This window comes from Aquarana catesbeiana, linkage group LG05, assembly GCF_042186555.1.
Source record: "Aquarana catesbeiana isolate 2022-GZ linkage group LG05, ASM4218655v1, whole genome shotgun sequence".
Lineage (NCBI taxonomy): Eukaryota > Metazoa > Chordata > Amphibia > Anura > Ranidae > Aquarana > Aquarana catesbeiana.
In genome coordinates this window covers 184,332,133-184,353,792 of record NC_133328.1, presented here as the reverse complement: position 1 = coordinate 184,353,792, position 21,660 = coordinate 184,332,133, and the positions used below count along the sequence as shown (strand labels likewise).

The following is a 21,660-nucleotide window of genomic DNA, read 5'->3' as shown; positions in this document are numbered from 1 at the left end:
TTCAAAACAGCCATGCTATTAAAGCCAGCGACTGTAAAGGATGGAAGATCAGACCTTGCAACAGAAGGTTGGATCCATCAGGAAGGGCCCAAGGATCTTCCACCAACAGGTTCACGATGTCAGAGTATCACATTCTTCTGGGCCAAGCTGGGGTGATCGGATCTCCTTCCACCCAAATTTCACTAAGCAGAAGCTGCAACACCAGTAAGGCATAAATTTGTGAGAACCGGTCCCAAAATGTCACCATAGAATCCACTGTGATCACTGGAGGATCCATGGTCCAGCTTCACATTGAACGTGGGATGCCAGAAGATCCACATCAGTGGTTCCCAACTGATAGAATTTCTCATACACCTCTTGGTAATGGCCTGCAAGCATAGTAGCCAGCACTCGTGAGTTAACCTATTAGGGGACTCAAGGAACAGTTTAAGCACATCCCATTTCCCATAAGGGCAATGCCCTTAAGTACTGCAGTTGTGCAGTCCCAACAAGGTAGGTCGGAAATATTAGGTAGGATCCAGAGCGCGTGCCCTGTTCAAACAGCCTTCACCTTCAGGAAGATGGACATACTCCCCAATAAGTCTTCAGGAACAATGTTCCACCACACGGATGCACTGTGGCCCTGGACCTGTACAGCACTGGAACATGAGAGGGGTTCTACTAGGCTGTCCTTACAGCTTTGTTTTGCTAAAGTTCAATCTCCAGAAGGTAGCAGCTAACCCTATGTACCTGAATTACCATTTGGGGCCCCTAAAAGCAGTAGTAAAGTCTAGTGTGAAAAGGAGCCCCCTGCAGTGCACCGCATTGCCAGTTTTGCGGTTGGAGTGAACAGTGCAGGTTCAGAAGATATTCGCATTACTTGTCCTCCCTGCATCTCCAGCACTGATCAGGTGTCTGGAAAGAATTTTTTCAGCCTCACTGGGGCTCTGTACCACCTGGTTAGGATCTTGAAGTTGGTCTCCTGTGTTTTCACGCAGATAGAAGATTCGTATGTAAACCTTAGGATATGTTGTTGCTGTGTTGTGCTGAAATTTTTACCTAGGTCCCGCTCCCAATTTTGTATGCAGTTCAACACGTGCAGTTCCACAAGGGTAGTTAGCAACTCGTAGTTAGCCGAAAGTATGTGGGGCATTGTCACCGTCTCAGAGCAGAATTCCTCAAAGGTGTTAAGGGGCCTGGCAAACAACCCCAGAGCCGGGAGAGTTCTCAGAAAGTGGGAGAGCTGAAGGGCACCCCAAAAATCCAGCCGGAAGGGACCTGACTGGTCCACCAGCTTCGGGATCGTCGGCCATGCCCCCTCCTGTACAAATCTGGAAGCCTGTGTAAGGCCCAAGTCCCGTAGGTTTCGAAAGTTGGGACCACCACTTCCCGGAGGGAAAAGGGGGTTCCCCATAATTGGGTATAGGGGTGATGTACTTGAAGAGATATTGGCATTTTAGCTGCATTGCCTATTAGGGGTGATTTTTCATCTTCCGTGAGAGGGAGGCATAACACCACGAAGCCCCACCAAGAGGAACATCCGATTGGGCCTGTTCAATACGAACCCATAACTTGAAATCTGCAGGTCTGTTCCAATCTATCATCCTACTCAGATGTATAGCTTGGTGATACTTGCGTATGTCCGGCACTGCTAAACCCCCGTATTGCTTAGGTAGCATTACCTGCTTACGCTGTAATCGTGGGCGTCTATGTGCCCAGATGTAAGAATACCGATTGAATTTGTTTGAAATAACTAGCCAGGATATGGATTGGGAGTGCTTGTAGGAGATATAGAAACTTGGGGAGGATGCTCATTTTAATAATGTTACAACATCCTATCCAAGAATGAAGACCGGCGGACCACTTGTCTAGGAGTTGTTTGACGCTCCAAAGTAGTGGTGGGAAGTTTAGCTCAAAGATTTTGGCTAAATTGGCGGGGACCAATGTTCCTAGATACATTAGTGCTTTATCAGTCCATTTAAAGTTGTTTTGTAGTTGTACAATTGACTTTTGTGGGAAATTAACTCCCATTGCCTCAGACTTGGAGAAGTTAATCTAGAGATTCGAGAGGTCTCCGTATCTCTCAAACTCCTTCATCAGGTTAGGGAGCGAAATCAGGGGTTTTGTAAGGCAGAATAACATGTCATCGGCATATGCCGAAACCTTATGCTGGGAATCCCCTATCTTAACTCCCTCAATGTCTGGGTTATTTCGGACCATGCAGAGAAATGGTTCCAATGACAGGGCGAAAAAGGAGAGGCGACAATGGGCACCCCTGGCATGTCCTGTTGTTGATTTCAAGGGTGTCTGATAAAACACCATTGGCCCGGACTCTTGCTGCTGGTCGGGAATAGATCGCTGAAATCCATTGCATCATTTTGGTGCCGAAGCCAGCATGTCGTAAGACAGCAAGCATGAAATTCCAGTTCACCCGGTCAAAGGCCTTCTCCGCATCGGTGCCAAGAAATACACACTGTGTCTGAATGGTTTACTGCCTGGAGCAGATTCAGTACCTTTGTGGTGTTATCCCTAGCTTCTCGAGTAGGGACAAAGCCCACTTGGTCTAAGTGTATCAGGCTTGGGATGAGGTGTTGAACCCTATTTGCAAGTATCTTAGTAAAGAGTTTGAGATCCAGATTGAGGAGCGAGATTGGTCGGTAGCTTCCACAGGCCGTTGGCTCTTTCCCTTCTTTAGGGATCACCGAGATGTGTGCGAGTAAGGTGTCGGCAGCAACTGTTGCAGTCGAGCCCACTGCATTGAACAACTTGACCATGTATGGGGCAAGAGAGGGAAGGGTTTTGTAGTATTGGGCTGTAAGGCCGTCTGGACCCGATGCCTTCCCCTGTTTAGTGGCCCCGACCGCCTCCTGGAGTTCCTCTATGGTGATGGGTCTTCAAGGATGGCTATGTCTGCGTCTGATAATTGAGGCATATGTGACGATGTTAGATAGGAGGCTATCTGATCTCGAGAAGGGTTTTTGGTCGGTAGATTATAAAATATGTGTTCTAGAATTCCCAGAATTCTCTTGTAATCTCATGTGGTTTAGTAACCTTTGGTTTATTGGGGGGTACTAAATGTGGGATATATGTTACTAGTCTCTGGTCTCACAAAGTTTTGGCCAACAACCTCCCACATTTTTTCCCGGACTCATGAGAATCTCCTACAAACCTGCAGCGCTGCCTTGGCTTTCAATTGTAACATATCCGTAATTTGTGTAAGTTTAACAGGGAGTGCTCTCTCTAAAGATGGGGTTTGTGTTCTTTTATGACGGAGTTCCAGGACGGCAAGATCCGTAAGTAGGGATTTAAGTTGTCCGGTACGTTTCCGTTTGATCCTAGCCCCGTGTTTAATCAACACACCGCGAATAACCGCTTTGTGTGCCTCCCATATAATGCCTGGATCACAATCTGGGGTATCGTTAGTGGTAAAGTAGTAGTTGAGTTCTTTAGTGATGTCTTCCAGAACGTCCTTGTCTTGCAAGAGACTTTCATTTAGTCTCCATTGGTTAGCTTTGGTGGACATGGAGTCCTAAAGCGCATAACACAGGAAAATAGGAGCGTGATCGGACCAGGTGATGGAGCCTATGGAGGAGGTGCGAACTGCATGTAGCTGAGCATGGGGGATGAGGAAATGCGCAAATACGTCTTGTGAGGGGAGGAATAAAAGGTGAAACCCCTCTCTGTGGGGTGGAGGAGACGCCATACGTCAATTAGTTGGCTATTATGAAGTGAGTGGGTAATACGTTTACGAGAACCTTGGGAGATAGATGAGAGGCCCGAGGATGTGTCTTCTGCTGGAATTAGTGGGACGTTTAGGTCACCTACAATCAGCTGACCCTTCGTGAAATTGGTCAGCTTCACTAGTGTCCTACCTAGAAAAGTTTCTTCTTGTTCATTTGGGGCATATAAATTTGCAAATGTGACTTTGTTATTTCCGATCATGCCCTTCACAAACAGGTAGCGTCCTCCTGGATCAGTAATGGAGTCTATAAGCAGCCATGGCACTCTTCCGGAGAGGAGAATAGAAACCCCCCTTGATTTAGCTGTCCGGTTGGTAGAATGATATACCAGCTGGAATGATTTGTTTTTAATGGGTAATTTGTCATCCCTAAAGTGTCTCTCTTGTATAAAGGCCACATCGGATTTAATACGGTACAAATCATGTAAAAGCATCAGTCTTTTCTCGGGTGTGTTAAGGCCCTTGGCGTTAAGCGAGGTCACATTCAGAACCTCCATGGAAGGGGGGGAGGACTGGGGGGGGAATGGAAGTAAGTAGGAGAAAAAAAAAGGAAAAAAAAAAAAAAAAAAAAATAGAACTAAGAAGAAAGGGAAAAGCACCTCTGTGGAGATAGTGCTGAAAGGCGGCAGTTGCCTTAAAAACTGGGCACCCCTGCCTCTGGAGAGAAAGAAAAGATTAAAAAAAAAAAAAAAAGGCAAACTAAATGCAGCAAAAATACTGCTTAAACGCTTCCCAGCTACAGACTGGGGGTAAGCGTTAGCCTATTTGGGAGTGTGTTCAGCGGAGGCCGCAAGGCAGCTAGCCGGCCCCCCCTGACCCCCGACCAAAATAGGCAAATCTCTTGCAGGCATGAACAATATAAATGTGAGCAAACAGTGCTAAGTTCCACGTATTTATCTGAACATGAGCAAACAATGCTAACCTTCATGAGATCATCTACAGTATGAGTATATGAACAACCATTGCCCCCCTATCTGTTTTTGTCCATATCATCTAAGCCTAATCAAACATCGCGAACCTGCAAATAATCTAGAACATGTAAACCTGAGCAAATTACGCTAGCCTTCATATATTTATCCAGAGCATGTGGACTTAAGCTAGCAATGGTAAACTGCACATCTTCAGATAGTACATTCGTAAATGAACAAACAATGTTAACATCTATAAATTAATCATTAATCAGTAGCATGTGATCATAGAATGCAAATATTTCCCTGAGTACCTATACCGTACATATTAATTTTGAAGGAAAAATAAATGTGAAGTCCTTAACCCAATCACCCTCTCAGCAGTTACTTCCCCCTCCGAAGGAATGTATATTACTGGTCCCTGTTGTCTCATTACAGCAAACCTTTGCTACCTCCGCTTCTGTGTCCCCCCCCATCGCGGGAGAGACTAGTCTCACGGGGGAGAAACAATGCCCACTAGCCCATCGTCACCCCTCGAATCAATCCACAGCAGACCCATAGGGGCATTAAAGCTCCACATTTGTCTGCTGGAGAAGATGTGCCTATATGTGGGTTTCCCAAAACCCATTCCCTCCTGGGGGGGGGGGGGGGGACTGGGGTCATCAGCCCCCCCTTGCTGCAACCGCTGGATTGTTTCCCCAAACTTAAAGGGCAATATACCCCCAATCCACCCCCTCCCCCGGGATATGCCAGCACAGGAAGAGAAAAAATTAGGGCACTAGGGCACCTCGATATGTTGTCAATAGGGAATAGTATCCGTATCAACGCAAATCTGAAAAGGAATGCAGCATTAGTTAGAGAACATTGAGCATGTTATGCATTTAATGTTTCTATGCAGCGTCACCCATTCTGCCTGTCTCAGAGGTATAGTCTCCGTTCTCCCTATGTCTGTTATTTCTTCATTGAATTAGCTTTTTCTAGTCCTGCTCCCAGGGAGGAAGGGTCACCGAAGTTCCTGAGATTGTCTGAACCCTCGATGTTGCTCTGCAAGTGCCATAAAGTTCCTTCCAATACGAACTGTGGGGGGGCCAACACCCCCAGAGGGATGGAGAGAATCAATTCTCTAATCAGGGGGGTAGAGGCACCATTTGGATTCGGCATCAGAGTGTCTGGGTAGTCACAAGTTCCTCGGCAGATGGCAGCAAGCGGGCATTGGGTGTAGGATAATAAACGGTGCTGTGAGAGGGAGAAAGAAGTGGGGAAGTTAGGCACCAGTCAACCGAGGGTTGGAAATCTGTGCTCAGGGGATGAGGGTTGATTAAGAGTCACGTGATCATTCTCCCGACGGGTCTCGTGGATGCCTCCTGTATGTCTGAAAGCGGGCAGGCTGTGATTGACGGTTCGTTGACGGGGGACCCGTTCGGCCAGCTGATCGATGCAAGGTCTGCAGCCAATTTTGTACCTGCACAGGTTCAGCATTCATAAATGTGAAGAGTGCCAACAGATCAGCAGGAGAGCGGAGGGTAAATGACACCTGTGCCTTTCGGAAAGTCACTGCAAGGGGATACCCCCATCTGTAGGTGAAGCCATTTCTTCTCGCTGTTTCCAATACAGGCTTCAAAAGGGCTCTTCTCTGCAGTGTCGCTCTCGACATATCGGGGAGGATTTGTATAGTAGCTCCATCGAATTCAATCGGCCATGATCCCAGGATTTGCAAAAGGATGATGTCCTTTGAGTATCTGTGCAGTCTGCACAGCACGTCTTGGGGCTTGTCAGGATCTGTAGACTTGGGTCCCAGTGCTCTGTGCACCCAATCTATTTCTAGCATCGGTGGGGGGGGCCTCTAGTATGATGTGAAATATGGCCGCCAAATCTTCCGTCCCTGTCGCTTCTGGAAGTCCCTGCAGCCGTAAGTTGTTTCGACGACTGCGGTCCTCAATTTCCTCCAGGTGTAGCTGCATCTCCCCGGCCAAGGTAGCTTGTGAGGTCTGCGAGTGTTCGAGAGCTGACACTCAGTTCCAAATCAGAGATCGCAGCCTCTTCCATGTCTACTCATTCTGTGAGAGAATGCAGGTCTGACCTCACCTCAGTGATATCTCTGCTATGTGCCTCCTCAATGCGGAGAATCAGGGCTTCAATGTCAGCCTCCGTGGGGAGAGCCTGTAGCATGTTGCGAAGATCCTCCTCCAGACGCCCCGGGTTTGTGAGGGGCCAGCCATGTCTGATCTAAAGGCTGCTGGAGTCTCTGAAAGGTATTCCGGCTCTATGAGTGAGACAGAGGAGGGAAGCTGTGCAGACACACTGACCGCCATAGGAGGTGCACGTGGGGATCCTGCAATGGCCCCCGTTGGGGTCTGTATCGGACTTCTGAGAAATCTCTGGATATCAGTTTGTAAGGTCCTAGAGGGGTTCCTACGGGTCGCCGATCTGGTTCTATAGCGATTGGGGTTGTTCATGCCGCATTTGCATTTAATGAGTAGTGTTTTCTGGTCGTGAAGAACAGGGGGAAGCCAGGAGCTCCTTAGAAATGCATCCTCATTCAGCCATCGCTAGGCCACGCCCCCCATATCACAGTTATCATTAAGATACTTATGCAATTATGAAGAAGGTCTTATTAGCAGCTGTGAAAGAGAGTTAGGAGACTCAGTTTGCACCAGGCCTAGAGGAACAGGAGCTCTGTGATCAGTGTGGAGCAAATTGATATGGGGAGTACTTGGAGTACCAAGATGGCCGCCGTCCTCCAGAAGTAGGCCAGCTGTGTGACAAGTGGCGCTGGATAGAGCCAGATAGGGTGTAATGGGAGCAGCAAGATGGCCGCCGGTCTCCAGTGTAGGCCGAAGCCGCGGACTTTCCTGAGGTAGCCAGCCGGGTGATCACCGCACTGTGCAGGCCTAGAAAGGTTCTATATGGTGCAGAAAACGGGCCCCCGACGGTATAGTGGTGTACAGTCACAGCCAGGGGGTAACCGGAGTGGGAGAGGCAGGCAGCTGCCCAGTTACTCACTGCGTCCAGAGGATTAGCCAGGCTGGGTCTGCAGGCTGCAATGAGGCGTCAGGCCGCGGGGGACTGAGGCCGGTGTTATGGATCTCCAGACGACTCTCCACCGCTACGGGCGTGGTCTATTTCCTCGGGGATCGCTGCCTCTGACAAGCTGGGGCAGGGTGCTCGGATTTTGGAGATGAGAAGCCAAGGCCCCTGGGTGATCTGAAGGCCGCAAGATGGCGACGGGCGTCCGTGGTTCAGGCCAAGCAGCAGGCCCAAGACAGGGCTAGTCAGCCAAATTTCGCTGAAACCTCGCCAAGGCTGCAACAGAGAGGGTCCAGGCATTAGTGCAGTAAAAACGGCGCCTCGAAAAGGTGAATCAAGGCAAGGATGGCACTAGATTCTCCTTGGTTTTGTGGAGCTCAGCTCAAACACGTCCTTCCTGGATCCCATCCAGACACGCCCCTAATGTACGACTTATGCCGTGTACACACAGGTAGACTTTTTGGACTGGACTGGTCCGACGGGAAGAATCCGTCGGACAATCCGACCGTGTGTGGACTTCATTGGACCTGCAGCTGACTTTTTCGGTCGAAAATCAGACGGACTTTGGAACATGTTTCAAATCTTTCCAATGGACTCGAGTCCAGTCGAAAAATCCGCTCGTCTGTATGCTAGTCCGACGGACGAAAACCGACGCTAGGGAAGCTACTGGCTATCAACTTCCTTATTTTAGTCTGGTCGTACGTCATCACGTACAAATCCGTTGGACTTTGGTGTGATCGTTGTGGATGAAACAACCACAGCAATCGTGTCTAGGCAAGTCCGTTCATTCGAAAGTCCGTCGGACCTTTGATGCCGAAAAATCCGCCCGTGTGTACACGGCATAAGAATTAAATTAAGCAACTAATTGGTAAGCTAACATGTGCCTGTGAGTTGTGTCCGATTGTCTTGGGGAACACTACAGTTAATAAAATATATATGGCTTTCCTTTGTATTAGCTGCACAATAGACAGTTTCTATACAGATAATATTTAGGTGCACATTTATTTGGCTTGTCCAGTACTATAGATGCTTACTTTTATTGTTTCTGCATGTATTTTGTTCAGTTGAGACACTTCATTCCTCTTGTGAGCTTTGATGGCCTCAAAAATGTTTTCAAGATGCTGATTAGATTTGAGCAAAGACTGAAGCTCAGATTCCTGTTCAACCTGCTTCTTCCTAAGAGATTCGAACGTATACAAATTGTTAGAGCTTAACTGTAATTCTGTATTACCATTTAAAATTAACTAGACATTCAATATTAGGCACCTCTGCTGTGCTGAAATCCCCCAGCTAGTGGCAAGGACTGCTCTTGTTACAGGAATCCTTGAATATTAAGTAATTGCCATCAAGAGCAATAGACAAATCTTTGCTCCAGTCATGCATTCCTCTGACAGCCAATACTTTGATCACTGGTGGACCCAGCAAAAGGTGGTTTGAAGACGTTTAGAAAGGCTGTTGGGCGTTATGCGATTGCTTACCTAAGGATACAGTCCTCAGAAATCTTTAAAAGTCAATTGCGGTTTCCAAGCATTAAATATCTTTTTGAAAAATGTTCATGCATATAAATGTGTGATTAATTTGTCCAGAAGCATGACTAAAATGGAAGAAAGAGGTGACTAAGTGCCAATTTCTCTTGCAAGTCAGAGCTCTTGATCTGTATAGTTGTTTGGGGTCAGTGAAAATATTGGAGCCTTTGGATCAGCATAACAGCCAGGCAACTAGTACAATTTATTAAATGAAAGCTCTTCAATGGCAGCCTATGCATTATCTTTGTAAATGTTACCTTTAGGGTACATTGTATTAAAAGGATTAGAAGACGACTATCAACTAACTTTGTCAATTCTTTAAATTCTTCATATTCTTGTTTTGCTGTGGCCAGCTCACTTTGAAGCTGAAGTAACTTCTCCTTTAGCCTCTCTGTAGAAACCATACTATTTTCAGAGGGTATTGGTGTGGAGTGCATTGGTAAAGCTGGACAGATAAGAAAAATCATTAATAAAAATAAACAAAACAACAAAACATACATTTAGGGGAATATGTATATATATTACAAAAGGTGTTTGATTCAACTGCAGTGAATGTCATAGTTTTAAAAAATATGTCCAACAGTTTTTAGGTATCTGATTTCATAGGTCAATACAGATTTCCAACCTTTTCAAAATAAAAATACGAAGGAAAAAAAAAACAAAACAAACACCCAACCACTTCTGCTAGACAGCAACTTTAAGTTTAAGGCTACTTTCACACAGGGGCCGCCGAGCGTCAGCGGCGCTTTTTGGCCGCTAGTGGGGCATTTTATCCCCCGCTAGCAGCCGAAGGGGTTAAAAAAGAAAATCGCCCGTGTTGCGGTGCTTCCGAAGCACTTTTCAGGCACTTTGGAAGCGCTTCCCATTAATTTCAATGGGCAGGGTGTTTTGGGAGCGTATACAGCGCTCCCAAGCTGCCCCAAAGATGCTGCTTGCAGGACTTTTCCTAAAGTCATTAGAAGCCATTTCTAGTGCTAAAATGCCTGAAATTTTTTTTGTATCAACATTTTCCTGTCAAGAGAGGTTATTTTGTGCAGCAGAGGCTTCCTTCCTGTGTATAAGGCCATTATTGCCTGACTCCTGTAGTCAGAGCTGGCTTTCAGGCAACCATGGTCTGCGATTCTGTGCTCTGTTGTGTAATAATGCTGCAACCCCCTGCCTATAAACATTGCTAAGGTGATTCATTTCACAAACTGCGCAAAACCCCCAGTACTGCAATCCCTATATATTAAAAAAAACAATACTATAGTTGTGACAAACGTATACTTTCAAAATAATGGTAGATATGCATTTAGTGTACATTTGGATAAAGATGCACACACACAATCATCCAGGATTCACACGATATTCCAGCTCGTTGCACTTAGAAAGATGTGTGAATCTTGTGATCCAGAAGTATGGATGTATGAAGTCTATACTGAGAGCAATAAGAAATCAATCCAGGAGTCCTCTTTAAAATGCTAGGCTACTTGCTTCAGAAGTTTAAATTACTGAGCAGGAACAAGAAGCAGATCAGGAAAGAGAAAAAAGTCAAAACTCCTGCATACTTGCTTCAGGTCAGTGACAAAGTATTAAAGGCCAAAGATTCCTCATAGTGTAAAAAAAATAAAATATATAAATCATATTCATATGGCTGCAGCATCAATCAAATGCTGCAGCTGTCCCCCACTGGCTCTAAGCTCGGGGAACTGAGCAATCACATGATCATTGATTGCTCAGTTCTCGGCCTTCACTAAGCAGAGTGTGGTGACTGTCAGTCACCAGCTCTCTGTCTGCCCCTCCAGCGCTCACTGGAGCACCAGGCTGTGAAGAGGGAAGGAGAGGCTGGCTCAGGGTCTCAGTGAGGCTGAGAGGCTGCCGGTCAGGAATCTGAGTGGACCCCAACCTTAAAGTTGGGACTCTTGCAGACCCAGAAGAGACGTATGGCCAAACAAGCCTTGGAAATTAAAAAAAAAAAAAAAAACTCACCAGCCAGGGATCCAGAGCTGTCCTCACCTGCGCCACTTCTTCACCAGTCTTCGGGTTCCCTGCGCCGCCATCTTGGATGTGGGAAGCCAGCTGTGACTTCCTGTTGCTTCATAGCCAGCTTCCCACTATGGATGCGCCAGTCTCACTGCGTTTTCTCAATGGACCCAGACCCCCTGGGACACATCCCAGGAGATCGCATTGGGGAGGAGGGCAAATCAGATTGCCTAGGTGATCCGAGTGTATGTATGTATGTATGTATATCCCCTCCGATACAGGCGGAGGAGAGAGCATCCCTTTTTAGATGAAGTTCCGCTTCAAAGACCTGTCCATACCACAGGGTGACAGTCCTAAAGTTGCAAAGGATGGAAACCAAATAAAATTATTGAGCCCTGGTCACATCTAAGTTTTAATCTACCTCACAGAAGGCAAGGAGCCAGGCCAGAGGATAACCTTTCACCAACACATGTCCTAGGGATTTTTTCATTTCTGGCTTATTTCTTTATTTAGCTGTGGTCACACATTTGTAGTATTTGTCATACCTATGGTAATAGTTGATGAATATCTAATCAGTTTTAATAAAAAACAGAAAATAAAAAATTTCCCACCATTATTCTTTGCACATGAGGAAGCTTCTAAGAAAGCTCTCTCAAGGTCTGCGATCTTTTGATTGGTAATTTCTTGTGCTCGTTTTACAGACTGGAGAGAGCGGAGACTCTTATTCTCTTCCCTTAGACTGTGGTTCTCAAAGGCATATTTGGCTACTCGAGGGTGATGCTCAATCTAAATATAACACATATAGAGAGACAAGTCAACTATTTTCAAAGAAAATTATGCAATTTCCCACTATGAAAAGTTGCGCATTACAATAAAATCAACATAGAAAGCAAAGAAACGAAATACTGCAATTCTAAAAAGGTATATCCAGGATTCTTATATGTTAAAAGCAATAAAGAAAGACCTTCTCCACCATGCCATTTATGAGAAGACTGCCACCTTGCCATGCAGCTTACACTTTTGCGGCCCGTGTAGGTTTTAAGTGAGAAACAGTCATGAGTGGCAAGCACAGTCTTAGATTTTTGGGTAGGCCAAGTCTGAACGCGGACATGGGGACTGAATAAAAATGAAAAAAGTTTGAAGTCACAAGTAGGTAAAAGCTTTTAAATTAGATTGAACTGGCAACCCACTGCATTTTAAGATAAGATAAAGATTTAAGGACTGAGAGGGAAAAAAAAAAACCCATGTAAAGATTATAGAAGTGAAAGCAAAAACATTTTAGATTACTCACAGTTAGAGGTCTTAAGAGTAACAAATCTTTACTTGAAAAGGTTCTACGACTATACTGTGGGCAGGAGCGGGTGCACAGGTCCAAACCTACACTGTCTGCATTACGACCTGTGCATCCAAGCAGCTGGTATAATGTAGCAAGGTCCGTGCTCCCTGGAAGGGGAAAGTGGAGGAAGCTGCAGCATTCAAGCCAGCGGGGGCGCTAGACCTGCTTACTGGCTAAGGACTCCGGTAATATGGCCGCTTGAGGACTTCCTGTTAGCAGTGATGCACTTCCAGTCTGACAGAGCAGCTCTAGTGTCCCTGCTGGCTTGAATGCTGCAGCTTCCTTCACTCTCACCTTCAAGGGAGCATGGATCTTGCCACGTTATACCCGCTGGTCGGGTAGTTTGTGATTGCGCCTCAGACAAGAGTCACAGTGGTTTAGATATGCTTTTTTTCCACTGCACACTGAAAATTAGGTTTTCTGTTTTAATGTGGATAACATTTACTCACTGTGTCCATTGAATTTTTATATGAGATTGGCACATTAGTTCGACACCACTGCAAGAGTGTTCATTACTTGGCACCTTGTTATATTGTTTGTGTTGTTTTTTGGATACTTTATCCACAGCCACTCCTTTGTCTAAGTTTTTGCATACTTCCGCATAAAAATCAATCAGTTTTGTTTTGACATCTTGTATGTTCTGGATCCATCTATTACATACAATATTGTTTTCTGGCAAAAACAATGTGGCTTTTTATCAAGCTCTACCCTTCCTGGCTATAGAAGTTAAACTAACCTGCCTGCGATTACTTGCTACAGCTGAAAAGGTAAAAAAAAAAGTACCATCACTTTGGCCTTGTGTCATTCTAGTGGCAACAAGCAAGCCATTGAGGATTCTAAAAAAAATGGGAAACCATAGCTTTAAAACATAGCTCAACTCAAATGTTTCTGGCTACCCTTCACATGAGATCAGTTTAGCCTTATCTGAATGCAAATATCAGTTAAGCCAAAATTCTGTCTTGTGATCTGCCACATTAGGACAATTCCGATCTAACCTGATAATTACCCTACGTATTGAAGGCAAATCACTTCTGTGTTACTAATATGCTGACACAGTAAAAAGAACCACTGAAAGGCATATTCAACTTGACAAAAAAAGCTACTGGAATATTGTGCAGGGCAAGTCATGAACAACAAATTTCTAAGCATTGGATCATGCAATATCTGCTGAAACAGCAAGATCAGTCCTCATGTTCAGACACAGAGATTAGGTAGAAGGCCAATACAAGTAAAGTACTGAGGTACACAGGGTTCCTATATACAAACACAGAAAAAAAAAGTTTAAAAAATTTGACTGTTAAAAAAAAAAAAAACAACACACTACAATAATTTCTAAATTACAACAAAAAATACAGATCGATTAGAGCAACATTTTCTGCTTTAATGTATTTTAGTTTTTACCTGTCCTTTTAAAACTTTGAGTTCTTCCTTCAGCTCTGCTATGAGGTTGTCCTGTTCATTATTCGACAAGGTTGCTTGACCATCTCTATGAGCCTTCTCAAGTCGAGCAATGTGATCTTCCCTGAATTTAACAATCATTTTGTTTGACTGTATGAATTTTTCTTTCTTGCTGCAGAGGTCTTCCAGCTGAGCTACTTTCTGTAATAAGGCCTACAGAATAATGTTGAACTGTAAAAGGTGAAATTTTGCTCTTCTGATTCCAAAACTCATACTAACAAAGTACATTTAGCATGCAATGAAACCAACAAAGTGGGAATCAACAGTAACAGAACTGTTGCAGCAAGTCATGGGTAAAAGTAGACATACAATTTGCTTGCCCACCTTTGTAACAAATCTAGATGGGAAGTGCTGACAGCACACAGCAAGCAGCGTTATTGGTACAAACATCAAACAAGTAGGCGCAAAAAAAAAATAAATGCAGACGACAACATCACTAAATTGTTCTGACTGTCTGTATTTATACATATCTGAAACATGTACTTTTACGTCAGTATATGAAAATCTCACATAGGAAGCATAGCCCCAATATTATGACAATGCAGATGTCCACACTGTTGACCTAAAATAACTGAAAGAGCAATTTAAATTTTTTAATTATTGTGCTAGCCCACTGTGAATTAGCAACTGCAGAAAGTGCCAGCAGGAAATTTTGTACTAAATCTATTCATTTAGGCAATATTAAATTTTATGCGCTGTCAAAATATTTTAACCAATATGATTAAATGGACCATAACTTTACCTTCTTCTCGTTTTCAGATTTCTCCAAAAGCATCATTGCCTCTAAAAAGTTATTCATGTAATCTGTAATTGGCTCATCAATGGAAGGAGCTGGATTTAAAGATATAGAATTATAATGAAAACACATATAGGGGAAAGCAATTTTAAATACAACGCACTGAAATGCAAAACATTTCACAGATTCAAATTTCCAACCCCCTCCCCAAAACAAAAAAAAACACAAAACAAACATCCTCGCTCTACATTATACACATACTGTATACAGTACTCTGCAGCGTAGATGGAAAATCTCCTGCTGCGGCCCATCTATTCTGGCAGTTGTCCCCTGAGTTGCTATGGCTATTTAAGTGGCTATTATGTTTAGCAAAATATATGGAATGATGCATTTGGATACTATCACTTTTAGAAGCTGGGCTTCCTCTATTCATATGCTAATTAACTTGTTTGACCGATTTACGGAGGTCATGGAACCAAAAATTATGTTGGCCCCCCGCCGCCTCTGCACTGAGAACCAAGCCACCGAACACCACCAATGGCTCGGTTCTCTCAGCTCCCTGAGCAGAGAGCTGCTGCCTGTCAATCTCTGCTCTGTGTGGAGCTCACTGGAGAGCGGAGCTGTGGAGGGGCAGCGAGCAGCAGCTGAGATGGTCATCAGCCCAGGCAGCTGGCGGATCCAGACTCCCAGAGTCGGGATAACGCGGTGCTGAATTGATCTGTGACATCAGCAGAGAGCGAATTTCAGACCACTCTCTGCTGAAAACGGGTCATGAGAGTGCAAAACTAATTGCACTCCTGTGACTTGTAGGAGAAGCCCAGCCAAACGAACTCAGGCCGGACTTCTTTAATCTACAACCCTAGTAACTTTTAGTGTATCCTTATCGTATACTTTGTCTAAGCTCATTTGCTAGAAAGGATAGGTAGCTTATGCGGTATATTGGGAGCCCGTTTTTGCTACTCTACATGTCATACATAGGTTTTCCTAAAATTGTATGTAGTTTGTAGGTACAGCATTTTTGATTAGTAAACTACTACTACTCTTTTACAGCAAAGTTACCTTAACCACATGTTGACCGCATACCATCGTTTGACAGTGGCAGAATGGCTCCCCTGCGCAAATCTGCTTTAAGAGGGTATAGGGGGGCGTGCCCGCAATGTCCATCGGACACCCGCGATAGCTCATGACAGAGCAAGAACGTGAATCTGTGTGTAAACACAGAAATCCACGTTCAGGGGAGAGGAGATAGATCATGTTTTCCAGTATATAGGAACACAGATCGGTCTCCTCCCCCAGTCAGTCAGTCTCATCTCCCCACAGTTATGGAACATATTTAACCCCTTGATTGCCCCCTAGTGTTAACTCCTTCCCTGCCAGTGATATTTATACAGTAATCAGTGGCTATTTATAGCACTGATCGCTGTATAAATGTCAATGGTTTCAAAAGGGTGTCCGATCTGTCTGCCGCAATGTCGCAGTCCTGATATAGATATAAAAAATAAATAATAATAATATTCGCAGATTGCCGCCATTACTAGTTAAAAATAAAAAAAGCGCCATAAAGCTATCCCCTATTTTGTAGATGCTATAACTTTTGCGCAAACCAATCAATCAATATACGCTTATTGCAATTTGTGTTACCAAAAATATGTAGATTACATATCGGCCTAAACTGAGGAAAAACTTTTTGTTAAAAAAAAAAAAAAAAAAAGGGATATTTATTATTATAGCAAAAAATATTTTTTCTTTTCAAAATTGTCACTTTTTTGTTTATAGCACAAAAAATAAAAAAAACTGCAGAGGTGATCAAATACCACCAAAAGAAAGCTCTATTTGTGGGGAAAAAAGGACATCAATTTTGTTTGGGTACAGTGTTGAACAACCGCGCAATTGTCAGTTAAAGTGACACAGTGCCGTATCGCAAAAAATAGCCCTTCAGGAAGGGGGTAAATTCTTCTGGGGCTGAAGGGGTTAAAAAGACAAAAGCAAAATATCCCCACTGGCTGTCAAATACCAGATCAGCGGTGGCATCTGGTTGGATGTAGCTGCTGTTCAGCTGGCAATTTTTCAATTGAAGGATGTCGGGAAGGAGGCGGCCAACAGGGACTGATCAAATTGTGTTTAGTGTATGGGCAGCTTGAAGGATAAGTTCACCTTTGACAGAATTTCAGTTTTTATAATAGAAGCGTTTTTCAATGCGATTTCTGGCCCAGCTATCCCAATGTGCTTTTCTCTCACTTACCTTATCCACAGGACGTTTAAATCTTTTCAGATTCTATCGCTTCCTCAGCTTTCACCTCCTGTTAGGCCATCTCCCAGAAGCCATTTCTTCCTTGTTGCATCACAGAAGAGGGTGTGATAGGGTGTATTAACCACTCTGGACCACACCTCCCTCATTACAATACTACCTTCCACCCACTTCCTATACAATCTGATTGTACAATCTCCTTTAGATCTCCCATCAACTATGTAGTACAAGGGCCTGTCTGATTTGATAGAAATGGAATGGATTGGTCAGGTGTGTCATCCTATTCCATAGTTCTGGTAAATCTAATGGAAATTGTACAGAGATTGTATAATCAGATTGCATAGTGTATGGCCATCTTTATACAAGTACATAGGAGGGAGTGGACAGACACACTAGTTCGTCAGGCCCCATTCACATCTCCATGTAGTGAAAACTCACATTCCCACATGTGTTTTGGGGCATTTTCACTCGTCACGCATAGGGCATTCCATTTACTTGAATGAGCTGCCCTACACTCAACAAATTGCCCCAAGGGAAGCTCCAGAACTTTTTTTGGAGCAGAGCATGGTACGTTACCGCAGTTTTTGGTGCTTTTGCCGCACTTGGTGTGCTTTTAGCATGTAATGGCAACACAAGTACATTTGCAGCATTTCTGAAACGTATAGCAAAGTGCATATTTTTGTGTTGTTTGCCATGCGTTTGGAGCCTCATTTTTCCTGTGTAAACTCATCCATTTCACTTCCAGGCCCCAGTCACAAGTAGAGTAGTGGGAGTGCATGTTTTTTTGGCTCCTTTTTCCAGTGACACACTTAGGGCAGCTCGCTGACTTCAATGGGCTGCGCTACACGTGGCAAAAGCAGTTCATGGGACATTTTGCCGTGGTGCGAGTTTTTTTTACTGCATTGGTCACCTTTTTCATGTGGCAAAATGTGTTTGCACTTCTGTGACAGTGAAAGTGCAATTAGGCAATTTTAGGTGTATAAATGTGGCCATACACTATAGAATCTGATTGTATAATCTCCTTTAAATTGACTCAAAGTATATAATAGGACAACACACCATCTAGCCATTCACTCTTTATTCAATTAGGAAGGCCCTTGCACTACATCAGGTGTGTCCCATGGGCTGCATGCAGCCCCAGGGAGTTTAGCATGCAGCCAGAGCCCGTCTACAAGGGACCCAGGGGAAGCCAGGCAAATGCACACGTGGAGAGAAGTTAATGAGCCCAGTAGTAAGAACTGCCCTCATTCCATACAGCTCCCTTACAAGAAACAGGGAAGGTAGCTGGTCACATGAATACACTGAAAGAGATAAAAATATGTTCTAAGCCGTTCTCAATACTAATGTGTTGTGTCCCTGCTAAGGCCATTTTCCATCACTTTCTTTTTGGAAATGGGGAGGATCTCCCCAACTGTAAATAAGCACTCGCCTTTACTCAGTCCAAATCAAAATACACTTCGGCTAAAGTTGGGAATGCCAGGAAGACACACACACACACCTTTTAGCAATCAAACTGACAGCTGACTATGGGAAGTAAACACAAATGTTGTAATGGCAGATGCATTTTTGATCAATAAACAAGATTTTACCACCAAAATAATCTCCAAGAATAAGTTTTAAAATCTGCACAAAAGTGGATTTAGCATAAAAAAATCTTAATTAAAAAGTCAAATAAAAATGTCAGTTGTAAGGAATTTGACATCCAGAGCTGTGACAAATTATTTATGCAGTGACAGCTAGAAACATCATTATCATGCCATGCACAGTGTGAGGGTGAAAGAGTTAAGCAGGTAATAGGAAATGCTTTTGATTTCTCATCTCACCTCTGGCAATAGAAATATCCTGTGGCATCTGTCCAGAAAGGAGCTGAGAAAGCTGTTCCTTCAGCTTCTTCACCTCTGCTTGTAGCTGACTCACATTCCCCTGGGTGTCTTCATTAACTACAGCCTGGAGGTGTTCAATGATGACAAATTAGAATTAACTCTAGAGAAGAGCTGGACACAAAATTCACTGGCTGACTGAGTAGCAATGCAATCTACAGTATGAATAGAAGTCCTATTATAGAATTACAAACATTCTATGTAAGCCTTATGAAAGGACATCTCCAGTGAGTGGGAAATGTTGGTAAGGGAGACTATCTAGAACAAAAAATATTGCAGCAGCATGCCAAGTCTCAAAATAGCACTGTGGCGATATGTACACAAGGGTCTACAGATACTGAATATCTCCAAATGTCCCATAAAAAAATAATGTTATTCTCAATTTGTTTTGCTGAAGAAGCTCCTAACAATGTTACCATGACAAATGTTCACTTGATTTTGGTTTACTATACATACAGAACTTAATGACGCTAGGATAAAAACAAAACAATATTTGCATACATCAAAGTGCACAGTTCTAGAAGTTATCATCATTCTATCTGTATCATTCTATCAGGCCAAATATTGCCACTGTGTGATGTAGAAAGACTGTATGGACACTCTAAACTCTGTCCATCATATGCCATTTTGTACACTTATAGAGTAATTTAACCAAAGTCTCATCTGGCCTGTTCCATACAATACAGTCCTATCTTCTGCCCAAGCAGTTTTTAAGGAGCGTGGAATGATCAGCAAAATCTATCTCCTGATGAAGTGAGGTAATCACTGAACACGTGGATTTCACCCTAAACCTACAGTAACTTGCTGAGACCCTCGAGATTCAGAACAGGCTGGATGTCCACGTTTTGCTTGAGAACCATAAACATGCTGGAATAGAAGTAATCAGTCCACTCCCTCCTGGTATGGGTATGATGGCCCCCTGGATTAGTAGCTTACCCAGAGCTGCAAGAAAAATTGCCCTTTTTTGTGGCTCTGTAGATACCCTTGAGCTCAAAAGTACAGAGAGGGAAAGAAATGAAAAGTGTGGACACCACTCCGCAGACCTAATTGTCCATTACAAAAGGAAGGGAGACACCTGGGAAAGAAAGAGCAGCACAGGTGATTGCAAAAACGGGAATTTACCCCCAAGAATAAAGGGGCTTTCTAGGCAGCAAAACAGATGTTGTATGGTTTAAAAAGGTAACTTTATTAAACGTAGGACATTAGAGTGAAAAACATGAATTGTGTACATAAAGTTATTAAAAGCACAGGAGCATGTACAAAGCTATACATAAATTATGCAATACAAAAGCGCTTGGGTAGTCCTGGCGCGTTTTGACCCCATCGGGTCTTCTTCAGAGGAAATGCATGCGCTGTGGGAGAATTTCGTATACATAATGAAGTAATACCAACATGGTTATGCACAGTTATATATAATGAGAGTTTTAAACAATCACCAAAAGTATGTGTATAGCCATGTCTCCTGAGCCTACGATTTTCAAAACAGCCTCCACTATCCGATTCCAACACCAGGGCACCCCGGTCTGCCAACACCCCAAGAGAGGGAGCCAAGCAGAAACTGCGCGACTTGCGATGACTTACATCTAGGAAATACCCCGCGTTTGGCAAGGGGCAGGTGGATCAGCAGCGCCTGTGGCCTAAACATCAAGCAGCAACATCAATGAAAGCATTTGGAAAGAATAATATCATCTGTTTATATAAATTGTATAAATCCAGTGATGATATTAGTAATATAAGCTTTTTTTAAGGCTGTTTGGCCTAAATTTTAACACAGTTAAAATATCTTTGTAAATTTGAGTCAAAGATTGTAGGGCGTGTATAGATGTATGTACACTGTAAACTGAAAAAAGGAGGTTAGGGAAATGGAAGAAATGACTAACTGAGAAGGACGAAAGGGAAAGGGGAGCAAAGAAAAGAGGAAAGAAGGAGAGAAGAAGAAAGGAAAAGAGGAGAAGGGGGGGGGGGGGATAGAGGTTGAGGGAGGGGAGAGTGGGGGGGAAGGTAATGGGTGGGAAGAGTGGGGAAACTGGTGAGGAATGATGTGAATGGTGAGGGGAAAAGATGGGGGGGGGGGGGGGGACGCAAAGATGGGGAGGGAAAACGGGGGGAGAGAAGTGCTGCCTAGGCCTAGGACAAGACAAAGGAAAAGGAAAGGAGAGCAAGAAGAGGACACAAAGGAAAAAAAGAAGTAGAGGGGAGAGGAAGAAAGACTGGGTCAGCAGGAGCGGGAAGGTAAAAGTGTATAGAAATTGTGCTGAAAGGGAAGAGGCGTTGTGGTACGTGTAAAACTGGGGAGGGTGAAAGTGAGTGGGAAGGGACAGCTGAGAGAAAGAAGAAAGGAGGAAAGGGTGTGCTTGCAAATAGTGTGATCAGTGTATGGGTGGAAAAGGAAACAACAATGTGAGGAAAAATGCAACAATAAATGTCAAAAAGTCATAAAGTGCCAAAGTGTGGATTTTTTAAAAGTGGTTTACCTGGAAATGCCGAACATGTAGCAGCACACCAGTGTGCAGAAAGTAGTCTGTGAGGATTGTACCAAGGGGGTATATGGTAGCTGGAGTAAGATTGTAAAGCAAGTGTTACAATCAAATTGACAAAACGAGGAGTAGTCGGGTGTAGAAAATGGGAAAATACTTGTGTTTCAAGAGCCCCTGTGAGGATCGTGCTTCCTGCTGGGACTAGGGAGGTCCAATGCAGATCCCCACATGAGACCTGTTCTCTTTAAATGTAAAGGACTCGGACACTGATTGGCTGCTGGTGATGACCACAGGCGTGTGCTAAGAACCCCCTCCCTACTTACCTATGTGGGGATAGTGCTGACTGTCAGCACTCCATGTGTAAATCACCCGGCGTTCCGAAAG

At 44.0% G+C, this 21,660-nt stretch overlaps 1 protein-coding gene across 1 annotated transcript in view; it reads right to left on the bottom strand.

Annotated features, from left to right (window-relative positions):
* The window catches only part of KIF15 (kinesin family member 15), a gene marked incomplete in the record, with an annotated part of 170,400 nt that overhangs the window by 78,006 nt on the left and 70,734 nt on the right, over positions 1-21,660 (bottom strand). The window contains 6 exon segments of the mRNA XM_073630416.1: positions 8,688-8,829; positions 9,486-9,624; positions 11,753-11,927; positions 13,879-14,088; positions 14,678-14,766; positions 18,743-18,866. Of these exon segments, the coding sequence (XP_073486517.1) occupies positions 8,688-8,829; positions 9,486-9,624; positions 11,753-11,927; positions 13,879-14,088; positions 14,678-14,766; positions 18,743-18,866 (879 nt within the window).